The sequence below is a fragment of the Cheilinus undulatus genome, linkage group 5, assembly GCF_018320785.1.
Source record: "Cheilinus undulatus linkage group 5, ASM1832078v1, whole genome shotgun sequence".
Lineage (NCBI taxonomy): Eukaryota > Metazoa > Chordata > Actinopteri > Labriformes > Labridae > Cheilinus > Cheilinus undulatus.
Genome location: NC_054869.1, coordinates 29,020,141 through 29,042,914, shown reverse-complemented (window position 1 = coordinate 29,042,914; position 22,774 = coordinate 29,020,141). Strand labels below are relative to the sequence as shown.

Sequence of the window (22,774 nt, the reverse complement as noted above, 5' to 3'; positions counted from 1 at the left end):
CTCACCCCCAACCCCTCACTGCTACTATCCGCCCACATCCACAAAGAGATGAACGGAAACACAAGGACACACACATACTCTCACAGCACAGAAGGGCTTATAACTACAGTGCTGCTGCAGTAAAAAAAAAAACAAAAAAAACAATGAGGAGCTTCAATTTGCCCTTGGAATTATTTATTTATATAATTGTAACAATAGAAATGCTGGAAGAAACTGTTTCTACCTTTACTAAACTTCTGAGGTTCAAGGAAATCTCTAAAGTCAAGCAGATCTAAGTTACTCATATGATCACAAATGTAGAAATTCATTATCTAAATTTCCAGTGTGAAAGTAAAGGCAATAATTAACGTGACAAAATGCTACTTAAGAATGAAAATATTCTGCATATAATTTATTCCATTCCTTGAAGACAAACAGTAACCTTGACAGAGGGGAATAAAAAAGCATAATGTACAATATAATGTGTCTAATTTGTCTAATCTTCCTCTTTTCTTGTAAAATACAAATTTTATCAGAATCTATTTTTCCCTATGTTCAAACTTTGTACTGCTTGTAATAAAGTAGCTAGAGTAACTGTGCTGAGATTTTTATTTCCTGCACTGGGGCATTTCTGTTCAATATTTTTCAACTTTAACAGCATTTAAATGGATATATTTCATTAATTAAAAAAAATTACATGACAGTGTTTCAAATAAAACTAAAAATGTAAGTACTGCACAGCTGGAAATGTAATACCCATGATATCTCTCACTGGTACATTCACTGTGTATAGGTCAGTATTTTCATCAGTGTATTTTAAATAACTTTGAAGTATTGACAGTGTATTAAAATCAGTGTTTGACTTTTATATCAATTTTCAGTTTGGCTAAAGATCGAACTAGGTCAAAAAGAATAAAGTCTGTGAATAAAAGTAAAGAATAAGAACTTTTCATTGAGTAAACCTGGACTAAAATGTTGTTGATTTTGTTGACTTAAACAAAACAAAAATTATGAAATAGGGCTGGGCATTATGGTTTATTAACTGAATCTCTGATTTTTCACACCAAACTTGGTTTATGTGTTATTTGATTTATTTCAACTACTCAATCAGGTTTACTTTTATTTCATCAACAACATGTAGCAAAAGTAAACTGAATTTTTCTCTACAGGTTAAAGTGTGAGCTGTAAATTTGTCGAAAAATTGCACTAAGGTTATTTACATTAATACTGTTAAGTTTTTATCTGCTTAAAAAACAGAGTGAAAGTAATGCTAGTGTCTCTACGTAATCTATGTAAGTAAGCTAGACCATCAGAAGAATATCAATCATCTCTTTATTTGTATTTGATTGCTTGTCATTATTGCCAATGATTCATTGTCAGTTAAAAAAATTACCACACAGACCAAAAATACATTTCACACATTTTAAGTGCTTCTCAAAAACAGACACTGTGCAATAGTTAAAAAGAAGGGATGTTAACATTAACGCGTTCACGCTTGTGATTAATCTTGAAACCTTAACGCGTTAAAAAAAATAATAACGCAATTTAATCATATGACTAAGTCTGTGAGTAAGTTCTAGAGGGAGGGAGCAGTTATGGAGAAGGCTCTCTCCCCCCAGAGCCCATTATAGATTTATTTCAAATCTATAATAAGGATTCAGAGAGATTGATGTTATTGATTATATATATTTCCTTGAGTAAAAGATATCATTTTCTTGACTGGGTTACCAAGATTTTAATTTTGATAATATTGTAGTGAAGTCTAAGAGAAATATATTTCTGTTCTCACAGCTCTTCTCATTTTGTTTTCTCTCCATCAGTCAACCAAAACAAAAACTGCAGATTCTATTTACAACTGAAACACAATAAATAACCATTTTTGACCACAAGGTAGCACTGCAACCACTGGGGTTTTCTCGTGCATTTGTCCAGAAAACCCTCAGCTAGAATGAAATTCATATCTGGTTCTAATCTTACAGCTAATCTGTATCTCCCCTCTTCTTTCTAGACTTCTGCTTTAACAGTCTTAAATATATGCTATTTTTTTTCAAAATTTCACTTTGTCATCATCAATTGCTCAAACTCCCTCAAAACTTAGTCAAAGCTTTCAGAATTTAATAATCTCCAAAAAATATTGAAACACCAGTCAGTTTCACTTACACAGGCTTATCTAGATTAAGTAGAGTAGGTCATAATGAGACTACTGGAAGTGATTCTTTAATGAAGGTCATAAGTGTGGAACTATTACTGTGGCAAAAACAATTAACAAATACTAAATTAAAAACAGAAAAGCGTGCATGCATCCATGTAGATATGTATGTGCAGAGATCTTTTTGTGAATCTGTGTACAGGTCTGTTCATGCATTTGCATGCTTTTTACATGTGTGTTAAGGGTTTTACTACAACAATAGCTGCATAAATAGCTATATCATGAAGTAAGACACAAATGTTGAAATGCTGTACCACAGTTAATTTCAAATGTATCCTCAGGAGAAACTCTGCGTTGCATCTGTTTGAGGATCTATATTCCCTTCTTGCTGCCTTCCAGGACTTCTAGAAATGTTATTATGTATTAGTTATCACTGCCTGAGTCCTTCAACCCTGTGCCTAAAGCCCAGTATGACAAATGCTGGAAACAGATGCAAAAGGCCATAAGGGCAGAGTGGGGGTCGACTTTCCCTAAGGGGAGATAATTTGTGTCAAGGCTTTACACTCGACAAGACATCCGCACAGGAAATCATCAACTTCACAAACTGTGAACACGCAGGAAATCATCAGCCAAGCAATAGAGCGTCCCCAAAGCCTACTGACATGCTTCTGTTTCTTCTCCACAGCTATAAACTAGTGATTACAGCATCTACAAGACCCTATCAGTAATACTGCTCTCCTCTTTCACATCTTCATTTATTCATCAAATAATCACTGTGCTGAGGTGTGCGTGAGAGGTTGACTATAACAGCTGTTATCTGTTATGATGAAACGAATGCTGCCTGACTTTTCACTTACAGATCTGTGAATATGTAACTCTGTGATGAAACCAGGGATGCATGCACATATACACTCATTATCAGGAGAAGTGTGTGGGCTGGTAGTCCAGCAACAAACCCTAATTACCCTTTGCAATTTAATAGTGATTAGCAGAATAATTCCCAGTGGATATACTGGATGAATCATACACACAGTGGTACATTTCTGCACTCAGACACCTTTTACACACAAGAGACTACACATGCAGAGTGAAGTAGACAGATTTGCATATTCTACAGGAGCATCTCGAGGTCTGCATGGAGATGTATACATTCACTAGTCTGCTGAATCAGTGTGTTATGTAATTAATATGTAGTGTAACCTATCCTGTATGTCAGTGTTACTGTGTTTGTTCTTGGCTCAAACTGTTTGTTGTTTTTCATGTCAACAGCACAGATAAAACTGGAATGCAGCAAAAGGAAACAAAGCCATAGGCATCTGTAGGAGAACACAAGCTAATCAGTGCATCCCATGAGACAGCATACAGAAAAATGTGTGTGGGGGAAACTGTCAGTAGCTGCTCTGAATGTTATGTGTCAGACAAAAGGGCCCTGCATGGATATAAAGCAAAGTGACAGCAATTTACTGCAGGGAGTCCCGAACAGAGAGGGCAAGTCAACAGACAGATACAGTTAGAGAGGAGGGTGGCAAAACAGAGTAAAATATTTACCTTCAGAAATTCTACATTTAAGATGCACAGGCTGTAATGACATTTAGAGATATTCTGTTCAAAATACAGATCAGTGAGCCAATTTCAAAACAAAAAATCCAACCATGGGTGTAATTGACTGAGTGGTGAAAAATGGCTGCTTTAGCCAACAATTTAAAGCCTGGAGAGGAGAGATAACATACACAATGTGCTGCCTGCCAGATTCAGCCACAGATACAATTGGCAGTTTAAGGTGGAACAGCTATGCAAATTAACACTACAAACAACAAGATGTAATGTTTGTGCAATGGCTAAAGCTGGATTCTCTGAGAGACACAGAGCAAGGTTTTTAAAAGAGAATACTTTCTTAGTAATATTGGTTACATCTTGATTGTACATTCGTCAGATTGTGTAGAGATTAATGGCACAGCTAACTGGCAATTTTACTGTCATGGTGATACAAATAAGCACAGTGAAAACAACATAACCAACTCTATTACATAGAGTTAACCATTTGTATATTTAGCAAGTCATACTGCCATTGTAACTAAAGTTGTCAAGATTTTTGATACTTTTTAAAAATAATAAAGTCTACATCATTTTAATGCATGAATGTTTCTTAAAGTTCCACAAAAAGCTGTCAGTTAAGTTTTTCATCAAAATAGAGAGAAAGACCACAGTCCAAATAGTACAAATATATTAAGATTTTTTTGGAAAATTGCCAACATATTTTAACAATTCAGAAAGTGAAATTAATAAATAAACTTTTATTTTCATATAACTGTCATACTGGATAATAAAATGCACTGCTTGTGAAATACAATGTCCAAAAGAGAAATTTAGCTGATACTGATGCACATATTGATTTTTTTTTTTTTTTCAAAACATATTTTGGTGTAGAACTCCCACTGTACTAACACTTTCACTTGTGTCTGAGCATAAAAGCATTTCAGAGTTTTTCTAACAGATGACTACTTCTTCTGTCTCTCTTCTTTGAATCAGGTCGGTGTACTAGATCCAAGCAATAAACTGATAGTACATAATAACATAAAAACACTACTGATTTATATTCATGCCACACTTTTAATGGCTGGTGTCTCACAGTAGGGCCGATACTGGCCAATGCCACTGTCAAACAGATGCATCAGTCCATCCCTATTTGAGATGTTTAATTTTCACTAAGGTCAAACCAAAGTCTAAAAATCTGGTATTATGACAACCCTAATAGCAATGTTGAACTACATTAAGCAGATTTTTTTCCTTGTATACTGCAGGCGTTTTCGAAATACAAATACACATGCATTAATGCACTGATGCAATAATGGTGATCAATTAAGGTCCCTAATAAGTGCATAAATTCTTCCAAAACACTAATCCTATGCTTTTATTTTCCCTTTCAGCACACTCAGGTCAAGCCAGTGCAATGTATCCCTGCAGCTACAGTGATGTAAAACAAGCACACCACCACTGCTCCTCATATTTCACTTCGAAGAAAAGCTTGCAGACAGCTTAGTGGACAAGTCAGACGCCATCCCCACCTTCATCAGACAATTACCTTTTCCTGTTTCTTTACTTCTGTTTCAATCTATAACAAGTTCCTTTTTCTGTAGTAAAGTTCAAGTCATGATCCTAAATCAACCCAAAGTTTCTTTCTTTCTTTCAAAGTAAAACAAGTCTGTATCCAATCAGGAAGTCAGTTAACCTTGGTTCAAGACAGTACAAAAATCTAATATGAAACAAAATTTGAAGGCAAATAAGTGGAATTTCCAAAATGAGAGAAAAAAACTGAAAAAAATAGTAAAGCACATTATTATTTCTTGATTAATATGTCAAATTAGAGTTATTTACCTGCATTCCTGAACAGAAAAATGAGTTTTAGTGGTTGAATGTTATACTTGATTAATTTCTGACTTCTCAGAGAAGCCCAGTGAGCTGGCTCAAATTTGGGTATAAAAAGGTGAATTCAGTTTGAAATTCCTCATTCCTGTTCAAAATGGTAAAACGTGGAGAGCCCACTGAAAATTAAAGAGTCTGCATTAAAGCACTTCATGATGCTGGATGGTCTCTGAGACAAATAGGGAAAGACAAAGTGTTCTCACAGTGTGGTCAAGTATGCTTTGGAATCAATTGCCGAGACTGGTTCTTACAAAATGCGCCAAGGAAGAGGCAGGAAACAAAAGTTAACTGAAGCAGATGTCAGACACCTCAAGATCTGAAGTACTAGAGACAGAAGGAAGACCACTACTGATCTTCAGGCAGAGATGAATGCTTCTAGATCAGAGTCTGAGAAAGTCTCCAGAATGACCATAAGCAGACGACTGACGGAACAAGGCTTAAAGGGAAGAATAGCTGCTAAGAAGCCATTATTGGCGCCTTCAAACATCCAGAAACGCCTCAGATTTGCCAGGGAGCACAAACACTGGGCTGTTGATGACTGGAAGAAGGTACTCTGGACAGACAAGTCGAAGTTTGAGCTGGAGAATGTTTTAATGCCAGACGCATTGCACCCACAGTGAAACATGGTGGAGATTCCATTATGGTATGGGGTTCCATTTGTGGATACAGTGTGGAAACATTAGTGAAAATCTATGGTATCACAAGAACGAACTAGCACAACATCTTAGTGCATCATGGAATCCCTTCTGGACTGAATCTGATTAGTGGTGGGTTCATATACCAACAAGACAATGACCCCAAGCATACTTCAAAGCTGTGCAAAGACTATTTGACCAAGAAAAAGGAATCTGGAGTACTGGAACTGATGGACTGGCCAAGTCAAAGTCCAGATTTGAATCCTATTGAACAAATTTGGGATTTAGCAGATTCAAAGATTGATGGCACAAAAGTTTCAAGCAAGTCTGTGGGAAAGTACATAAAAACAATGCCGGCAAGAATGCAAGCTGTTATCAAGGCCAAAGGAGGCCATACAAAATATAAGTTTTTTGGTTATTATGTGTGAAAAAGGACTATTTAGTTGTTTCAGTTTGTTATTTGCCAAATAAATAACAATAACAATTTTAGTTTTAAACAAGTTTTTGAAAGATTTCTAAAATATTTATGTTTTCTCGTTTTTATGACAGGTGGTCTAATGAATTTGTTAAGCACTGTATGTCAACATGAATACATACAAATAAAAAAGAACACGTAGGTTGAACTGAACCTTAAAAATGAGTAGAGAGCACTGCCCATCTTTTTATATCTTCTACCAGTTTCTTTAAAAAACAAGCCTCCCAACCTTAGTCCTTGAGGCAATAGTCCTGATAATACATCATCTGTGTCTGAAATGTCAAAAAGCCTCTGGCTGCAACTGACCGCTCTTATTAGTGGACCACAGCAACTAACAGCACAATCTAAAGCAGATTCTTTGACAAACAGATGGAGGCAGATGTGACAATGTGATTAACTGAAAGAATCACATTAAAGTAAATCACAAAAAAAGAGGAAGCTTCAAAGAAATGCTCTGTTTCTCCTCTCTACAAGCTGACAATGAAGTAACTGCTGATCCTGCAGTGATATGGCTTCATTTCAGCACCACGGAGAGCTCCACAGTATTCAGGCCTGGTTGATGCTCGGCTGATTCTTCCCCCTCTTGGGCAGCAAACAGCATCTGTCAGTCTGCCTCTCCAACTGCAGCAATAACTGAACTCTTAAGAAGCTGCCAAACACTCAAGCGGCAGCTGTAGAACCAGTTAAAGGCCAAGGGACGAGCCATTTCATGCTCCACTCAGAGCCAGATGAAAATGCAGTCTAGCATAACTATAATCTGATTAAAACAGAAATCCAGTGCATACCTTTATTAAAGCAAGCAGACCATGCATGTCTAAGCCTATTTTCTCTGTATTCCATATTTGTGAAGATTTGAAAGACTGCCTCTCTAACTGCTCTAATTTTACCATAAAACAAAATCATATCCATTATTAAAGAGGCAGATTTTTCTCTGTTGACTGTAATTCAGATTTCTCACAGCACAAATGCAGTGCAGCCATAAAGTCTGAGCAAAAGGTACGGCTCTTACTTTTCACTACCAAATCTCTCACTGCACTGTTTCTATTTCCACTGCTGCATACACCTACACACAAAACCAACAGCTGAAAACAAGTCCCGCCGCATCTCTAGGGGGTTGTCGTGAGAAGTCATTGTGGGAAATGTAGGATTAAAAAAAAAACAAACTGAAGCAGGAGAGGACGCAGTATCTTGAGGAATAGTTGCAGTATATCCCAAAACACTGAGTAAATCCTGAAAAGTCCCGCGTTTCATAAACTTTTGCAAACAGTGTTTAAAGTATCCAGGGAGACTGGAACATAAAGTCGATGTATGAACACACACACAAACACAAAGACCCCCTTTTGGACTATTTCAGGGCAGCCTTTCACACACTGTGGTACACAAACTAACAGTGTTTTCATGTGCTACCTGTCATCATTCTGAAATGTCTGGTCCCCCAGCAGCAGGTCCCTGAAGCGGTAGCGAGGTGGAAGAGGGGGCACCTCTGTATCTACCTCTGCCATCTTAAGAGTAGAGATGTCCAGAATAACACCAGAATTGCTGCTGTTGTTCCTCTGAAGGGTCTCTGTGGAGGTCCTGCAGATGAAAAGAAGGCCAACATCTGCTTATCAGCATGCTACATTTTGTGATTACAATGCTGACATGTCAGCTTGATATCAGAGTAAAGATGCAAAAATGAGGCGCCGTGGATGTTTGTATTTGCAATGAATATGTAATCCATTTCTGGGAAGATGTTTGAAATCAGTAGGGAGTTGCAGGGTTATATAACAAGTAAGAACAGGTTTTGTGCAATCAAAACAATCAATTTTCTGGGGAACTAGATGTTTGACTGTAATCCCCAGATAACCATTTATTGATCCTGGGCAAAAATATGCTGTAATCTTTGCACTTCAAACACTTGTATAAAGATATTCTGGAACAGTTTTGGCCGAAGAAACAGCTTAAACATAAGACATGCAATTTTTAATAGAAATGACAAACATGGACCTGATTCTGTGTCAAAGTGAGTCATGCATAAAAAGTCAGAAACACATGACTTCATGTTACATTTCTCATTCATGTATATCATGTATTATTCAATGAATTAGGAATGAACATTTATGTTAGAGTGCATTATTCAGCAGTAAAACTGGCATTTTTTCCATCAAATTTTACATTTAAAACAGTTCTGGGAACTTTTTGCTTTCTGTGTTAACTGGCAGCACTAGAGGACAAAAACTGTCAGTCTGCCAGGTGTTACTGATAAACTTTCTTTGGCTTCCATTAGTATTTTTTTAAGCAAGTAAACTGACAAGCAAAACACTATTTTTCTTTTAAACCAATGCTGTTACAGGATGCATTGCAACAATACAATGAAAATATCTGAGCATCTGCATTAATACCAAAATTAATATAAAACTTAACTACTGTTCATTTCTCTAGTTTAGCCTGTAAATATCTAAGCCGGATGTTGATGATGAAGTAACAGTTTTCAGAATTTCTTTACCAATCAAAAACCAAGAAAAAGCGAATTTTAGTACAGTGATGACGATGGTCACTAGACCAGATCAGGCGATCACAGAGCCATAAAATTGTGTTGTGACTTGACTGACAGACATCACAGACTGCCAAAGGTTGCCATCAATCATAGTAGGAAGAAGGTCTGGGCGAGGCGATCAGAAAGAAGACTGTAAATAAAAACTGTGTTTACTGTACTATGCTGTATTTGTTTGTCTACCTAATCATTATGATGAATGATACGCTAGCTTGGCGCTAATACTAATGACAATGACTAAACTGGTTGCTGAAGTATGTCTGCTATTTTTCCCTAATGTTTCTCTTTTTTCAGTCTGTTATGGTAGTCCCTAAGCGACACATAATAGTGGCAGGGATGTTGTAGTCCTAGCTTAACAAACGATTCCTCTGGCATGTCCATTTAGCTCAGTTGTTAGAACAGACACCCATATAGAAACTACAGCTCCCTACTGGATTGAATCCTGATCCTGACACATATTTAATGCACATCTTTTTCCACTCTTTCTCCTCAAATTCCCTGTCTCTCTTCAGCTGTCCTATCAAATAATTGGAAAATGCACCCAAATAATAACCTGTGAAAGAAAAAACTTTTCCTCTGCCTCATAGTTCCATCTAACAGCACCAACTTCATCTCTCTTCTTTAGATTTGCCAACTGATTTATAATGTTACAATCTGGGTGGAAGTAACTACAGTAATTACATTTACTAAAGTACTGTAATTGAGTAGTTTTTGGGGTACTTGTACTTTTTGAGTACATTTTGAAATCAGTACACCTACTTAAATAAGTTTTAAGAAGAGTAACTGTACTTTACTTGTACTTTACAATATAGTACATAGTGAGAAAATGATTTCACACCACATCCCAAAACAGCTGTTGTACACAACAAAAACCAGAGTGTTGATATCTCAGGGTTAAACATGTAAGAGTTGATTTTAACTCCCAGAGTGTAATTTTAACTACATTCTGAGTGAAATGGTCTTACATGTTGGAGTTATTTGACAGTGTTGATCTGCCTGTGTTAGTTAAACTCTGGAAAGAGTTAATCAATCTAAGCTCTGCCCATTGCGTTTCAAATCGGGGGGGGAGTGCTGTACCCAATCATGCTCTTGGGCAGAGTGTTAAGATGTTCTTCTTTTGTATGTGTTTAGTTATGTTTGGCTATTTTTTGTTGTACAGTGATCCCTGTTGGGGTTGTGTTTGTCATGTTCTGGTGGGCTGTTGTTTTTGATGTGAGACACATTTGCTGCATGAGTGAAGTTATCCACTAATTCAGTGTTTATGCCTGTGATTTAAGATGCTCCTAAAGGACAGTGTGTATTCTTTATCAATATGCACTGCCTCGCTGTAAGCTTGACTCTTGGCTTTGTTCTGGCTAGAGGAGACCCATCTTGCCACAGACTTTCTAGAATTACTGCATCTCTGTCATATTGCAATATGTTTAATGCTTTCAGGAGTGTAGTTTAACTATATTTGGACCAGAATAGGCACTTCTCAAGTGTAAAATTAACTCCATATGAGTTTAATTAACACTATCAATTTTGCTGTTCTTTTCTTTGTTAATAGGAACCCTGCATGATCAGACAAATTTACCTTATTGGATAGATATTTTTATCTCTCATGTGAGACATGACCTGCATGCAAACTCGTGCCTGGTATGAAAGCTGCTGCAAGCAGCAAAACCTGCTGCCAGTCTGAAACGGCCAGTTACTGCATAGGCATGGCTGAGGAGCGCTTTAACCATTTGATATCACACTACCAGTATGGACCAAAACATGGTGGCCTCTTGGTGAGTTTAAAAGTTTAAATTTACTCATAATGCAGATATCTAGTGAGTTTTCTTTTTCAATTCATGTATGAGATACAAATATCTCTCCAATTGTGTGAATTTGTCTGATCATGTCGGGTTCCTTTTAAGAAGGTATGACTTTACCTGAACAACCTGATTTGAAATCTATTCTCTTGCTGTTCTGGCCAACAAGGAAAGATCATATTTTACTGTACAACTCCTCAGTATCTACTCTGAAGTTAAATTAAATTGAATACTTTTTACTTGAGTAGATGTATAGTCCTTTTTACTTTTACTTAATTTGAACCAGGGTATCTGTACTTTTTCTTGAGTACAGTCATATACTTATTCCACCTATGGTTACACTGTCATTTAGCAGATGCTTTTGTCCAAAGCAACGCACAGAGAGTAAGAACAACACAAACAAAGAGCTAGAGGAAATAACATCAGTAAGTGCCACCAAGTGCCTTAAGTCCTGTTCCAGAGGCTGATTTGTTTATAACTGAAGAACACTCTATGATCTTACTGGTCAATGTCAGGTGTATTCCAGAAACAAATCAAAGAAGGCAGAACAAAAAGTCAAGCATGTTAGACTTTCTCGCAAGAGATCATGAGGTGTTTCAGGTGTGTTTTTCATTGTTGTAAACTATGAGACATTAAATGTAATGACAAGTCTTGAAAAGTTCAGAGTGTCAGATTAGAAATCTCTAGTGCACTGTTTTTGTGACATCCTCCTGACTTAAATACTTCAAATTCTATTTACATTGTTTGCACAAAGGTACTTCTAATAACTTAAAACTTACAGAGAGACCCAGACCATTGCAATGGCAGCCCAGGAAGTCAAAACACAATCAGGAAGTATGAGCCCATGCTCAAAGAGTTTTCATGGAGCATAAGGTGAAGAAGTATATGTTCATACTACAAAGTAGCTGATCTGTAGTTATCAAAAGCACAAAGTAGCATGAGTGCAGCTGGATGTATATATACTAAATACTACTAATAATTTTTGCTTGTTTACCTGTTGTATAAAACCAATATTACACTTAAAGTCAAGATGCTGCACTGGATATCATGACTTCTGTGACAATCACAGATGTCATTATGACAAAGTTAGAGCAGTGACAATATTCTGTACATCACTTCCTCTCGTGTGATAGTGCTTAACAAACAAATAAGGCTCCGGCATTTAAGCCCATGTTCTTTCTAATTCAGTGGTTCTCAGAGTAGGCCATGTACCCCCAGGGGTGCACAATGTCATGACTGGGCAAGACTGAGCAACACCAGCTGATGACTTCAGCACTGCAGAAAAGAAGAAGTTCATTGATGTCACCTCAAATTCAATGATGTGGCTGTAGTTTAAGTCCATGACACTGTCTAAATTTTGGATTGGAGTGGAAAAGGAGTACCCACTGCAAGTCAGGAGAGCCCCTGGCCATATTTCTCCCTTTTGCAACATCCTACCTATGTGAGATATGTTTTCCTGCTGTTGCCTCAATCAAGATAAAAAATAAACACAGCACAAAAAGTAATGAAATTTGTGTTTGATATATCATTTCTTTGTTGTAACATTGCTTCTTGGCAATAAATCTTATACCATTAGAAAGCCTGTTTATTTCCCTTTTTAATGGTGCCACGTTTGTAAGAAACATGCATTTGTGGGATGAGCAAGAGTATGTGGGTAATGCCCAGGAGAAATTTGCCAAATCTTCTCTACCAATGCAGAGCGGGGTTTATCAGAGACTACCCTCAGAATTTGAGAGTGGAGAGGATGGGACGGCCTGCCAGCAGTCCCGACCTCCACCCCACTGACCACTGTGATCAGCTTAGGATAGCTGCTTGTGCTGAAGTGGCCAACACAACCACAACGCCTGACAAAGATGAAGAATGGGATGCCATCCCACAGCAGTGTGTGACCAGCATGGGGAGGAGGTTCCAGGGTGTTGTGGTTGTGTATGGTTCTTCCACACACTACTGAGGCTCCTGTTTATTAAATAAATGAATTGTTAAATTACCAATATGCCCTGTTTCTTCAGACTTCAATCACCCAATCCACCAAACAAGAGTCAATGGCAAGCTGTTTGGCATTGATAGAGAAGATCTTTATGGGCACAACCCAAATACTCAGCTCCGCTGCTCATCCTGCAGATGCAAGTTCCTCACAAATGTGGCACCATTTTAAACGGAAATAAACAGGCTTTCCAGTGGTACAAGATTTATTGCCAAGAAGCATTATTACAACGAAGAGATAATCTATTAAACACACATTTCCCTACTTCTTGTGCTAGGTTTAGATAAATTAAAAGAAAAATATGAAGCCTATCTGCTTGTGCCTAACAGTAAGTTTGCATGTGTTATTATTTTAGGTCATTAAGTGTATGTATAAGCATTCCTATGATGACACAAGGTGTCACATGTAGGGGAATTAAGTACTTGAGGGAATTACCTGTCACCATGGGAACTGGATGATCGGCGTGGAGGACTCATGACTGACTCTTGAGGGGGAATTTGAATGACGAATATGAGAGCAAGAGAGGGAGAGAGAGGGCAGAGAGAAGAGGGGAGAAATACAAGGAGAGAGATTAAAAACACTTATTAAAAATGCACCTCTTTAGCTTGAGTGTGATATGATTGCATTCACTGGCCGTGTCGCAGCTTAACTCTGCTCAGAGTTCAGCGAGGAAGGCCTTTGAAATGTGCTGCTCTTTAGCAGAGCCGGATTACACCAACGCACTTTAATGCGACTGTGTAGCTCAGTATCAATGTCTATGCTGTCTCACACATTCCCAACTGAAGGTGTTGTATTATTTATGGTGTGTATTCAGGGAAAGTGGAAAATAGCGTTTCAGGTGGGTCAGTCAGCTATTATTTACCTCTGTGTTTACCCAAGGTGCCAAAGGGTGCAGGTTTTAGTGTATGCCTCTGTGAGGAGGAGGGATCCCTTTATCAGAACAGTTTCTGCACACTACACAACAAAGGGTGAATACATTATTTCAAAAATAGGACACTGATTTATGTACAATAAATTGATGTATGTTCTTTCTGATGCCAGTCATGTGTATCCTTCTTCATGGGTGAATCTGAGATGCCTTTACTTGTCCGATCATATAATTCATCCCAGCTGAGATTGCTTTGATTCACCTCTGAAGCCTCTTCAGAGGGGACAATCAGTGGGTAATACAGGGCTGTGTGTTTGTGCACATGGCCATCGATGTACAGTGTGGGCAGCCTTGAGTGGGCTAATAGCACCCAGAGACATGCTCTCCCTGATTAACAGTGAAAGCACAGATCCTCAGAAGTGCAGAAAAACAAAAATGAGGCGAGATGACAAATAAATGTGCCTGCAAGAAGAGAGAAAAGTAAAACAGGAAATAAAGAAATGAGGGAGTATAAGGAACACATTGTCCTCAATGTGCCCTCCACTTTTAGGGGAAGAGGGAGTTAAGGATACTGGATGACAAGATTAAAAAAGAGATGACGACTGCAAGGCAACCACAAGTGCTAGTTGAACCATGTCCTCTATTAAAATACAACGTCTGCAACCTTTGAAAGCCGACTTAATGGATGAGGCAAAGTGACCACAATAACAGGGAACAGAGTTGCTCCCGGTTAGGGGCTAGCCTCACTTAATGGAAAGTATACAGCAGATATAGACCAAAGGAAGCACATGGAAGGAGAAAATGCATAAAAGGCTGAGATAAAATTGGTATCTGAAAGACAAGAAAGGCCCAGAGGGAGAATGAAGCAGAATCAAAGCTGGTGTCTACAGTCAAATAATGCATCATTGAAGCAACAAGGAAGATGCAGCATTCATGAGATTAGAATGCAAGGACACGTTTGCATGTTGAACATGTTATGCCTTGCTTAAGATCTCATCTGATCAAGTATTTTTTTCTTTCACAATAATAAATTTGAGATTTGGAGAAGGGTCCATGACTGCAACACAGCTAACACTATTAAAAAAGTTTGGTCATGGCATCTTCATATTGTACAAATGTATGAAAATAAATAACATGATTAAGTCATAGATAGCACCCATATGGCCATCACAGCAGAGTATATTTTTCTAACATAGTAGGCAATAAAATGTCATAGGATATATAAAAGTGTACATAAGCTAAGTTAGCCAAAACATGTAGAGTGAGAGTCCAGCTAATAGTTTCCCCCCAGTGTTTCAGAACACCCAGAATTAAATATCACACTTTAAAAAAGAGGACAACAGAAAGATAAACAAGGTAAGTGAACTTACACATGAGCACCACAGTCACTGTGAGTAAAGTCAGGCTTCCTGAAGGAGCATGGTGAGTTGATTTCTTGCCAACTTCGTTAACCTGGCAGTGTCAGTCCTTCCTGACCAAGGTCCCATCATCGTAAACATAAGCCTGGTTTAGATAACCTCCACATATTGCGAATACAGCACGTCCAATGTGACGGGGGATGTTTGACTACAACGGACACCCGCGGAAGCTCTGTCATCATCAGAAAATGACCTTAGAAAGGAGATGGAGTCCACTCCAGCGGTCAGGGGGCAAACAGGGGAGTAATGTTATCAGCTAAAGCCTGCAGGTAAATCAAATCGACCCACTGTGGATTTACACAGGAAGCTTTCTTACAGTACTTTGAAGCTAGCTGTAGGCTTGCGTGCAGGGTTATTTAAAGAGAAAGTAGTCCCGGTCATCAATACTTGATTGGCCGACACGCCTTCCAAACACTTGGAGTTTATCGCACACCTGACAGTTAATCCTAATATCAATGCGCAAGCCCGAAACTGAGGGACTTCTCTGTCGCTTAGCAACAACTTTGTTTGCTAGTATTGAGAACTACATTGCCCAGCGGAAGGAACACGAAGAATTATTTTTAGTCCATGCTGTCGAAAATGAGCCTGGAATTTGACTTGCCCTCTCCTTTGTAATTAACTCACCATCCCATGAAACCGTTTCTAGCCGCTCTTGCGTCACAAACTGTGGTCTCAAATCAATGTAAGTACCGCTTCTTCTTCTTCTTGGGACTTTCACCTCTGCTGTCTTCTTCCATGTTAGCAAACAGCTCTAGAGGGAAGACATAATGCGTGCGTGCTTTACTCCCTGCTGTTGTCCATGCTTTCTTGTCAGCATCAGCATCCTTTTCCTCCACAGGACGGAGCAGGAGGAGGAGAACGGCGCTCATTTTTTCCAACCTGGAGTCACCCACGAGTGCTTCGCCACCTACCGGGCAACTTCGACAGGATTCGGTATCAAGCGTCTCGGAAACAGATGCGTTTGATGCTGACAGGAAACTTCTAATAAAAAGGCTTTCAGGGAGATGAATAATCTTTTTAATAGACCCTGTAGCCGAATGTTGCTGCGGCATAATTTACCCATAACAATGTCTGCTTTGTCTGTGTACAAAGATGCAAGACTGTAGAATTGCTTTTTGTGGTTTTACGAGCAATGTAACGATGTGGAATACTGTCATTCCTATTTACACTGTCGTTATCAGTCATAAGGAGTTATACAGGGTAAAATATAAGTCATTTATACTTTTTTACTTGAAGATCAAAACGTTAATGCTATAATGGTTTTAAATCAGCAAATAATGAGAAATCTGTCCAATTAAGGCTTTAGACATTAACCCCAAAATACTGCACCACATCAAAGAATTATTTATTATTTTGTGATCATTTTAGTCCAACTTCAATGATATAGTAACACAGAGCATGCAAAGTCTTGGCAACTTCTAGGAATTCACAATCACCTTCTTTTTCTCTCAGTTCAAACATACCTGTAACAGCTCTTTCCTCTGCTATTTGCCTCATAACGCTCCCCCTCAAATTGAAAAAAATATTCATTCTGTGTGCACAGAGGGATGGATAGGAGACACCGCTGGCTTTTGTGTGCGTCTCCGGAAAAGACGTGTTGCTCTGTGTGCAATCCTCAGCGTTCAGCCTCTCCACGTTTCAGCCCATCATTCTCCAAGGGAAAAAGAGCTCTGAGCGTCATCATTTAAAAGCCCACACAGTCACTTATGCTTTCCCATGCCAGCAGTCAGAACTCACTCATTCGCTTATCTCGCTCAGGATCTTGATTCCCACAGATTTCTTCTCTGCAACTTGCTTGATCCGACTGATGTGGTTATTTTACAGAGTGCTCTGTGTTTTCCTTGCCTGTTGCTTGATGTTTACACAAGCTCAGTTATGAAAGATGGTTACAGTCAGTGCTGAAGGGTCATTTACAGGATTATAACATCATCTGTATTCATTCTAGACACACAAGGCATTGTATTAAGATGGGCATGAACATGAAAAGAAAAAAAATGAAGACAAGGCAATTCATAAAGACTCATAAAACATATCCTTACGCTATACATACAGAACACTTAACTTTTAACAGCCACCTCAGTGTCTCACAATTTCAGGATCTTTTACAGAACATCAGCGTTATACTTTCATTTTAATATAAGCCACTTAATACTTCTCCCATTCTATTCCTGCACATCCTATCGTCAAACATCTGCACTCTTCCATATTTTCCATCATCTTTTTGTCTCACACCTGTTACTCTTGCATAGATAATTAAATAGGTTCATAAATCATAATAATTACAAGATGTTCTTATGCATTATTTTGCAGAACACTTGTTAAACAGTGATAACAGCTCTTCTCTAAAATGATGGCTTGAGCTTGAATAATAAACTGCAATGAAATCTTATTGAAGCTTTTATCAAACAAAAAAAATTGAGCGTTCTTATCAGAATGGCTTCTATTTATGGTATGTTTTTGCAAAGAAAAATAATAATATATGATATTTCTAAGAATATTGATGTCAGAATTGGAACGTATATATTGTGAGAGAGAGAATACAAAACCCCACAACCTTATATTAATTATCCACTGACTCATATTCATAAAAAAGCACTCTGTTTTTAAGCAAGAGACATTAAAAGACTCCTAACTTTAATGGTAACCTTATAGCCTATAATGTGCTTTAATTTAATGCTCTTGGTTATTTTGCAACAGCAGCTGCCAGCTTTGACTAATGCGGCAATGTCTCATTTTGGAGTGAACTCTTCAATTATTCAGTCATTACTCTGCCTCGATTGAACCGTATTACAATGTGTCCTGGAGCCTGGCGTACATCCATTAGGCTATTTCTCTCAAACACCTCTGTCCTGTTCACATAATACTCGCTTTGTCAAGTCTCAGCACAGCACAGCCACTCTCCCGCCTGGATGCTTGCTCTTCATGCTTCCAAAGTGTCTAAAAACAGATGGAGAGGAGAACAGTCCGACTCAGACAGTGAGGCACTCAGATTCAGTTAGCAGCCTGAAGGCATATATAATATATAGGAGCCTTACATGGTGCATGAATCACAAAGTGACTCTATGTGTTTGTCTGGATGTGAGCTGTAGACTTTTGATCTTCAGTATTTTTGTCCTTAGCTTGGAATTTATTTCATAACTGTATTAAAATGGCAAGAAAAGCTACAATCTCCAAAATTCATTAGTTTAATGTAACATTAAAATGCTAATGAATGGGAGTAATCAGCCCACTTAGAGTGCAAATACTTTTACAGTTTTCTAATGTGAATCAGCATATCACTTTTAGGAAAATTACTTTGATCAAAGTCACTGCCATCATTTTGTTTTTAAGAGCATCCATCCACAACACACTGCAGCCAGTGTAATCTTTAATTAGGTATACTAGATAATGATTTTAATGGAGATACAACAGGGTCAGAAGCAGATGTTTAAAGTCCTTGTAAAGTGAAACTCAAACTTTGTGTCTTAACACACTAGATATCTTGGAGTAAGGTTGCTGTAAACATGAGAAAACAATGACAGAATTTTAGATGTATTTGTAGAACATTTTTCCCCTCTTTCCTAGCTTGGTTTATTTGAGCAGGGCAAATATAGGAGCCCATGACATCACCGGTCTTGATGGGGAATTACCCCAACCCACTAATGCTTCAATGATATTAAATCACATTGAGGTTCGTCTCAGTACAGTCTGTTGTTAGATGATGTCACTGCCTTCATCGAAAGTTACCAGCCAGCAACATGGAGAGATTTGTAACAGAAAACAGTCAATTTAATCCCCAACGTCTGTCTCTCTGCTGCTCTCTGATCGGTAGTTTTTTTGTTTTAATTAGAGCGGATTGTATTTCTTATGAGTGGGTGTGGCTTCAGCTCGTTCAACCAACATTTCCATATTGTCCTAGAGCAGATTGTACTGTCTCATTTTTCATGTTTTTGAAGCTTAATGTTATAGCTAAACTTAGAGATGTTTTTCATGACTAAAATTTGGCCTAATTGTTCATAAAACAGTAGTCTGTCATACAACAAACCTAAAATAAAGATTTTTTAACACTTTACAGACACTTGAATATTGCAATATTCAAGTGATATATATACCGATATTGGCCAATATTGGTCCTGTGTATAAACATCGGCCATCGGCCACATTATGTTGCATGAATGAATATCAGTTCTCAGTGTTTATCCTTTGTATCCAATCAATTTATGCTGGCATCTGGTACATCTTATTGCAGAAAACCTCGTATTTGAATTAAAGATTTTTAACTCTGATCTGATTTCATGTCCAAATGTAAGAGAAAATATTGACATACTAGAAGTGTTATACCAAAATATGAATTAAAAAAAACCTTGGTATTAGCATTAGTATTGGCTAAATCGTTATTTTAAACATTGGTATTGGCCCTAATTTCCGTAACTGCTGCGTCTCTAATGACTCTAGATGACCCAATTCTGAGAATTTCACTGACACATATCTTACAAACACATCACTGACCATCTTAAGAGAAAATGTTTTGTATGTGGAAATGAGGAGTGTTAATCTACTTTAATTAAAATTGTATGTAGTCATTCAAATCATTCAATCAATAGGAAACAACATTAACAGAAGGAATGGAAACAACGATAGATTTCCCCCTCAGACACAAACAACTAGATTTACAGAGTTATCTCTGTGCGGAAGGGTTTAAAAAACACTGATCATTGTGCACTAAGCAGCATCAAGGATGTCACAGTATTTGTTGGCCTTTTACCTCCATGTGTTGGTGTCCTGACAGTAAACTTCTAATGTTTTCAGATTAGTGACACCGTCAAAGCCTCCTACAGCCAGCAGGGATCCGTTAAAGGCTACAAGGGACACCTGAAGACACAACCAACAATAGTAAGTATTAGAAATACGCACTTTAAGTGGTTTCACATTTAACAGATTTCAAAACATTTTCCAATATTGCAAAGACACGTGGGCTGCATGGCAGCACAGGGGTTAGCACTGTTGCCTAGCGGCAAGAAGGTCCCTGGTTCGCTTCCCAGTCAGGGCTTTTCTGTGCAAAGCTTGCATGTTCTCCCTGTTCACGCGTGAGTTCTCTCTGGGTACTCCGGCTTCCTCCCACCACCAAAAACATGCTCATTTGGTTAATTGGTGACTCTAAAATTGGCCGTAGGTGTGAATGTCAGCATGCCTGGTTGTCTGTCTCTATATGTCAGCCCTGCAATTGCTGGCGACCAGTCCAGGGTGTACCCTGCCTAACCCAATGACAGCTGGGTTAGGCTCCAGCCCCCCCGCAACCCCAAATGGGATAAGCGGTATAGAACATGGATGGATGGCAAAGGAAACCAGGGAGTTCTCCTACCAAATGAAATGAGACTTTTTCATAATTTATTTTGTATATTTTCATAGTTGAAGCACACAGTGTTGTTAGCAGAATGGCCACTTGGATGTTGGTGGTGATCTCTGGTCTGAAATTGTAATCCAGACAAAGAAAGAACAGTATTCTGGGTTATTATGTAATTAATACTTAAACTGATGGTGCCCAGAGGATAAATCCTCACAACACTGGGGAACTCTTAGCTTATTCTTAACTAATGTCAAAGTATTAAATGACTTGGGGAAATGTATAGGAATACATTTACTTTTATGGTTTTTAGTGAAATTTCTCAACAACTTCTTTATGGATTATCTTAAATTTGCTGGAGACAGTCCTGCTCCTATCAGGATGACTTTAAATTATTTTGTTCAACTGGTGATTTTTATTTCACTGATATCATCAGGTCAGAGTTTAATAAATTAGCTTGGTTTATTGTCTTAGATTTCCTCAATTATAGGTACACTGATCAATTTAATGCAAACTTCGCTGCTAATTTGCAAATTCTTACAGGTTAACATGCAAACCTAAATTGGTGATTATGTTAAACATGCATTTCAATCCACCCAGAGCATGCCAGAAAAATCATGTGTTGTCCTCATAGTTATTATCATTTTTGAGAAAAACTCTTGAAAATGAAAAACTAACGAGTCTTTGGGATCCAAGCATTCGTAACAAGGCACACACCTTCTTACCGCTGGAATGTTTAAGTCATCACTTAAAGAAATATATGTCCTTCCCTGAGCTGCTTTTACCCCCTCTGCTTTCACCTCTCTATCTTTTATTTAAGCATCAGGATGTAAAAAAAAAAAGGTGGACCTTAAATCAGCAGGGAGGTCTGATATCTAATATCCATAGTGATGCATTACTCACATTGTCTCTCTTGCTCCTCATGCGTTTGACAGGAGTCCACCTCATGGTGTCTGGGTTAAACCTCTCAACAGTGCAGAGCTGCAGGTTTAGCTCGTCTTTGCCCCCAGCCACGTAGATGTGTCCGAGGTAAACTGTACAGCCTGCATTTTCCCTAGGACTCAGCATGTGGGCGCATATCGACCAGGTACCATCTACAGGGTTGTACCGCTCCACTGGGGGACATTTAGTGGATTGTAGAAGTCAGAAGAGGCTTTATATATCATGGTATACAGGTATACACACTCTTTACAGGCAGACAGTGTTTATATCCAAGTATGCCCAGCTTACATTGCTCTATTACAGTTTAAGACAGCAAGAAAGCAAGATATAATGTAAAAGGGGTATTTTTATCTATTTTTTCCATTAGTTTGTTTAAAATGATAAAAAACAAACAACTTTAATCCATTTTTACAAGAAATGAACATAAGCATGATGGGAACCTAAAAAAGATTGTGGGAATTTAACTGACGTGCTCTTCTCATAGACGGAAATAGTCAGTGACAAGTGGCAGCATAACATGGCCCTTGTTTATCTTTGGCAAGGTCAGGGGCTCAGGAATCTGTGTGTTTGTGTGTGTGTGTGAGCTTCTCACAGGGAGGATAAGGTCAAACCAGTCTTTATGTGTGACTTAAGTCCTGCCACACGTCAAAAAGCTGTCAAAGAAAGCTGAGATTTGTTCAAAGTGGTGGGAACATGTTACTTCAGCAAATGGGTCAAAGTAGAACTAACAGCTAACTATTAGTGTGTACAGTAGCATTGGTACTGAAATAAATGATCAGGGATATTTGCTAGTTTCTTTTATTTAATATTCTGTTTAAAGTTGTGCATCTTTGTAGAACTGTGCCAGCGCTAGCAGGTCACATTTACATATAAAACTCAACAACTGCTGGCAGACTTTTGAATGAAGAATACTTCATTAATTTTCATTTGTTTAGGGAATTACGAGAAGAGTTAGAAGAAAAAAGTATCAACATAATTATGAGAATTCATTGATTATCTGATCATTTGCCAGATCATTTAAACATTCATATGTAAGAATTTACTTTATGTAAGAAGTTATTTAGTTATTTAACTTTCCCCTTATTTCCCTCTCAATCCATAACAAATTCCCTTTTCAGTAGTTTAGTTCACTGTAAAATCTTCTATCTATAAAAGCAGGTCTGTATCCTAACTGGAAGTCTATTACCCTTAGTTTTAGACAGTGGACAAATAAAGAATGACAAATAACACTTTTGAGAGTACAATTAATTGT

The 22,774-nt window shown here is 38.0% G+C and overlaps 1 protein-coding gene across 9 annotated transcripts in view; it reads right to left on the bottom strand.

Annotated features, from left to right (window-relative positions):
* Positions 1 to 17,434, bottom strand: part of kcnt1b (potassium sodium-activated channel subfamily T member 1b) — a 117,666-nt gene extending 100,232 nt beyond the window's left edge. For 6 of the 9 annotated variants that reach the window (XM_041787710.1, XM_041787711.1, XM_041787713.1 and 3 more), the window contains exons 1-3: positions 16,721 to 17,434; positions 13,407 to 13,455; positions 8,069 to 8,236 (exon numbers count right to left, since the gene is read on the bottom strand). In XM_041787710.1, coding sequence (XP_041643644.1) covers positions 8,069 to 8,236; positions 13,407 to 13,455; positions 16,721 to 16,787 — 284 coding nt within the window. In that variant the 5' untranslated portion in view covers positions 16,788 to 17,434. Of the gene's footprint in view, positions 1 to 8,068; positions 8,237 to 13,406; positions 13,456 to 13,833; positions 13,868 to 15,209; positions 15,564 to 16,720 lie in introns of those variants that run through there. The other 3 variants (XM_041787717.1, XM_041787714.1, XM_041787715.1) reach the window with 3 other exon arrangements.
* Positions 17,435 to 22,774: the final 5,340 nt, after the last annotated feature.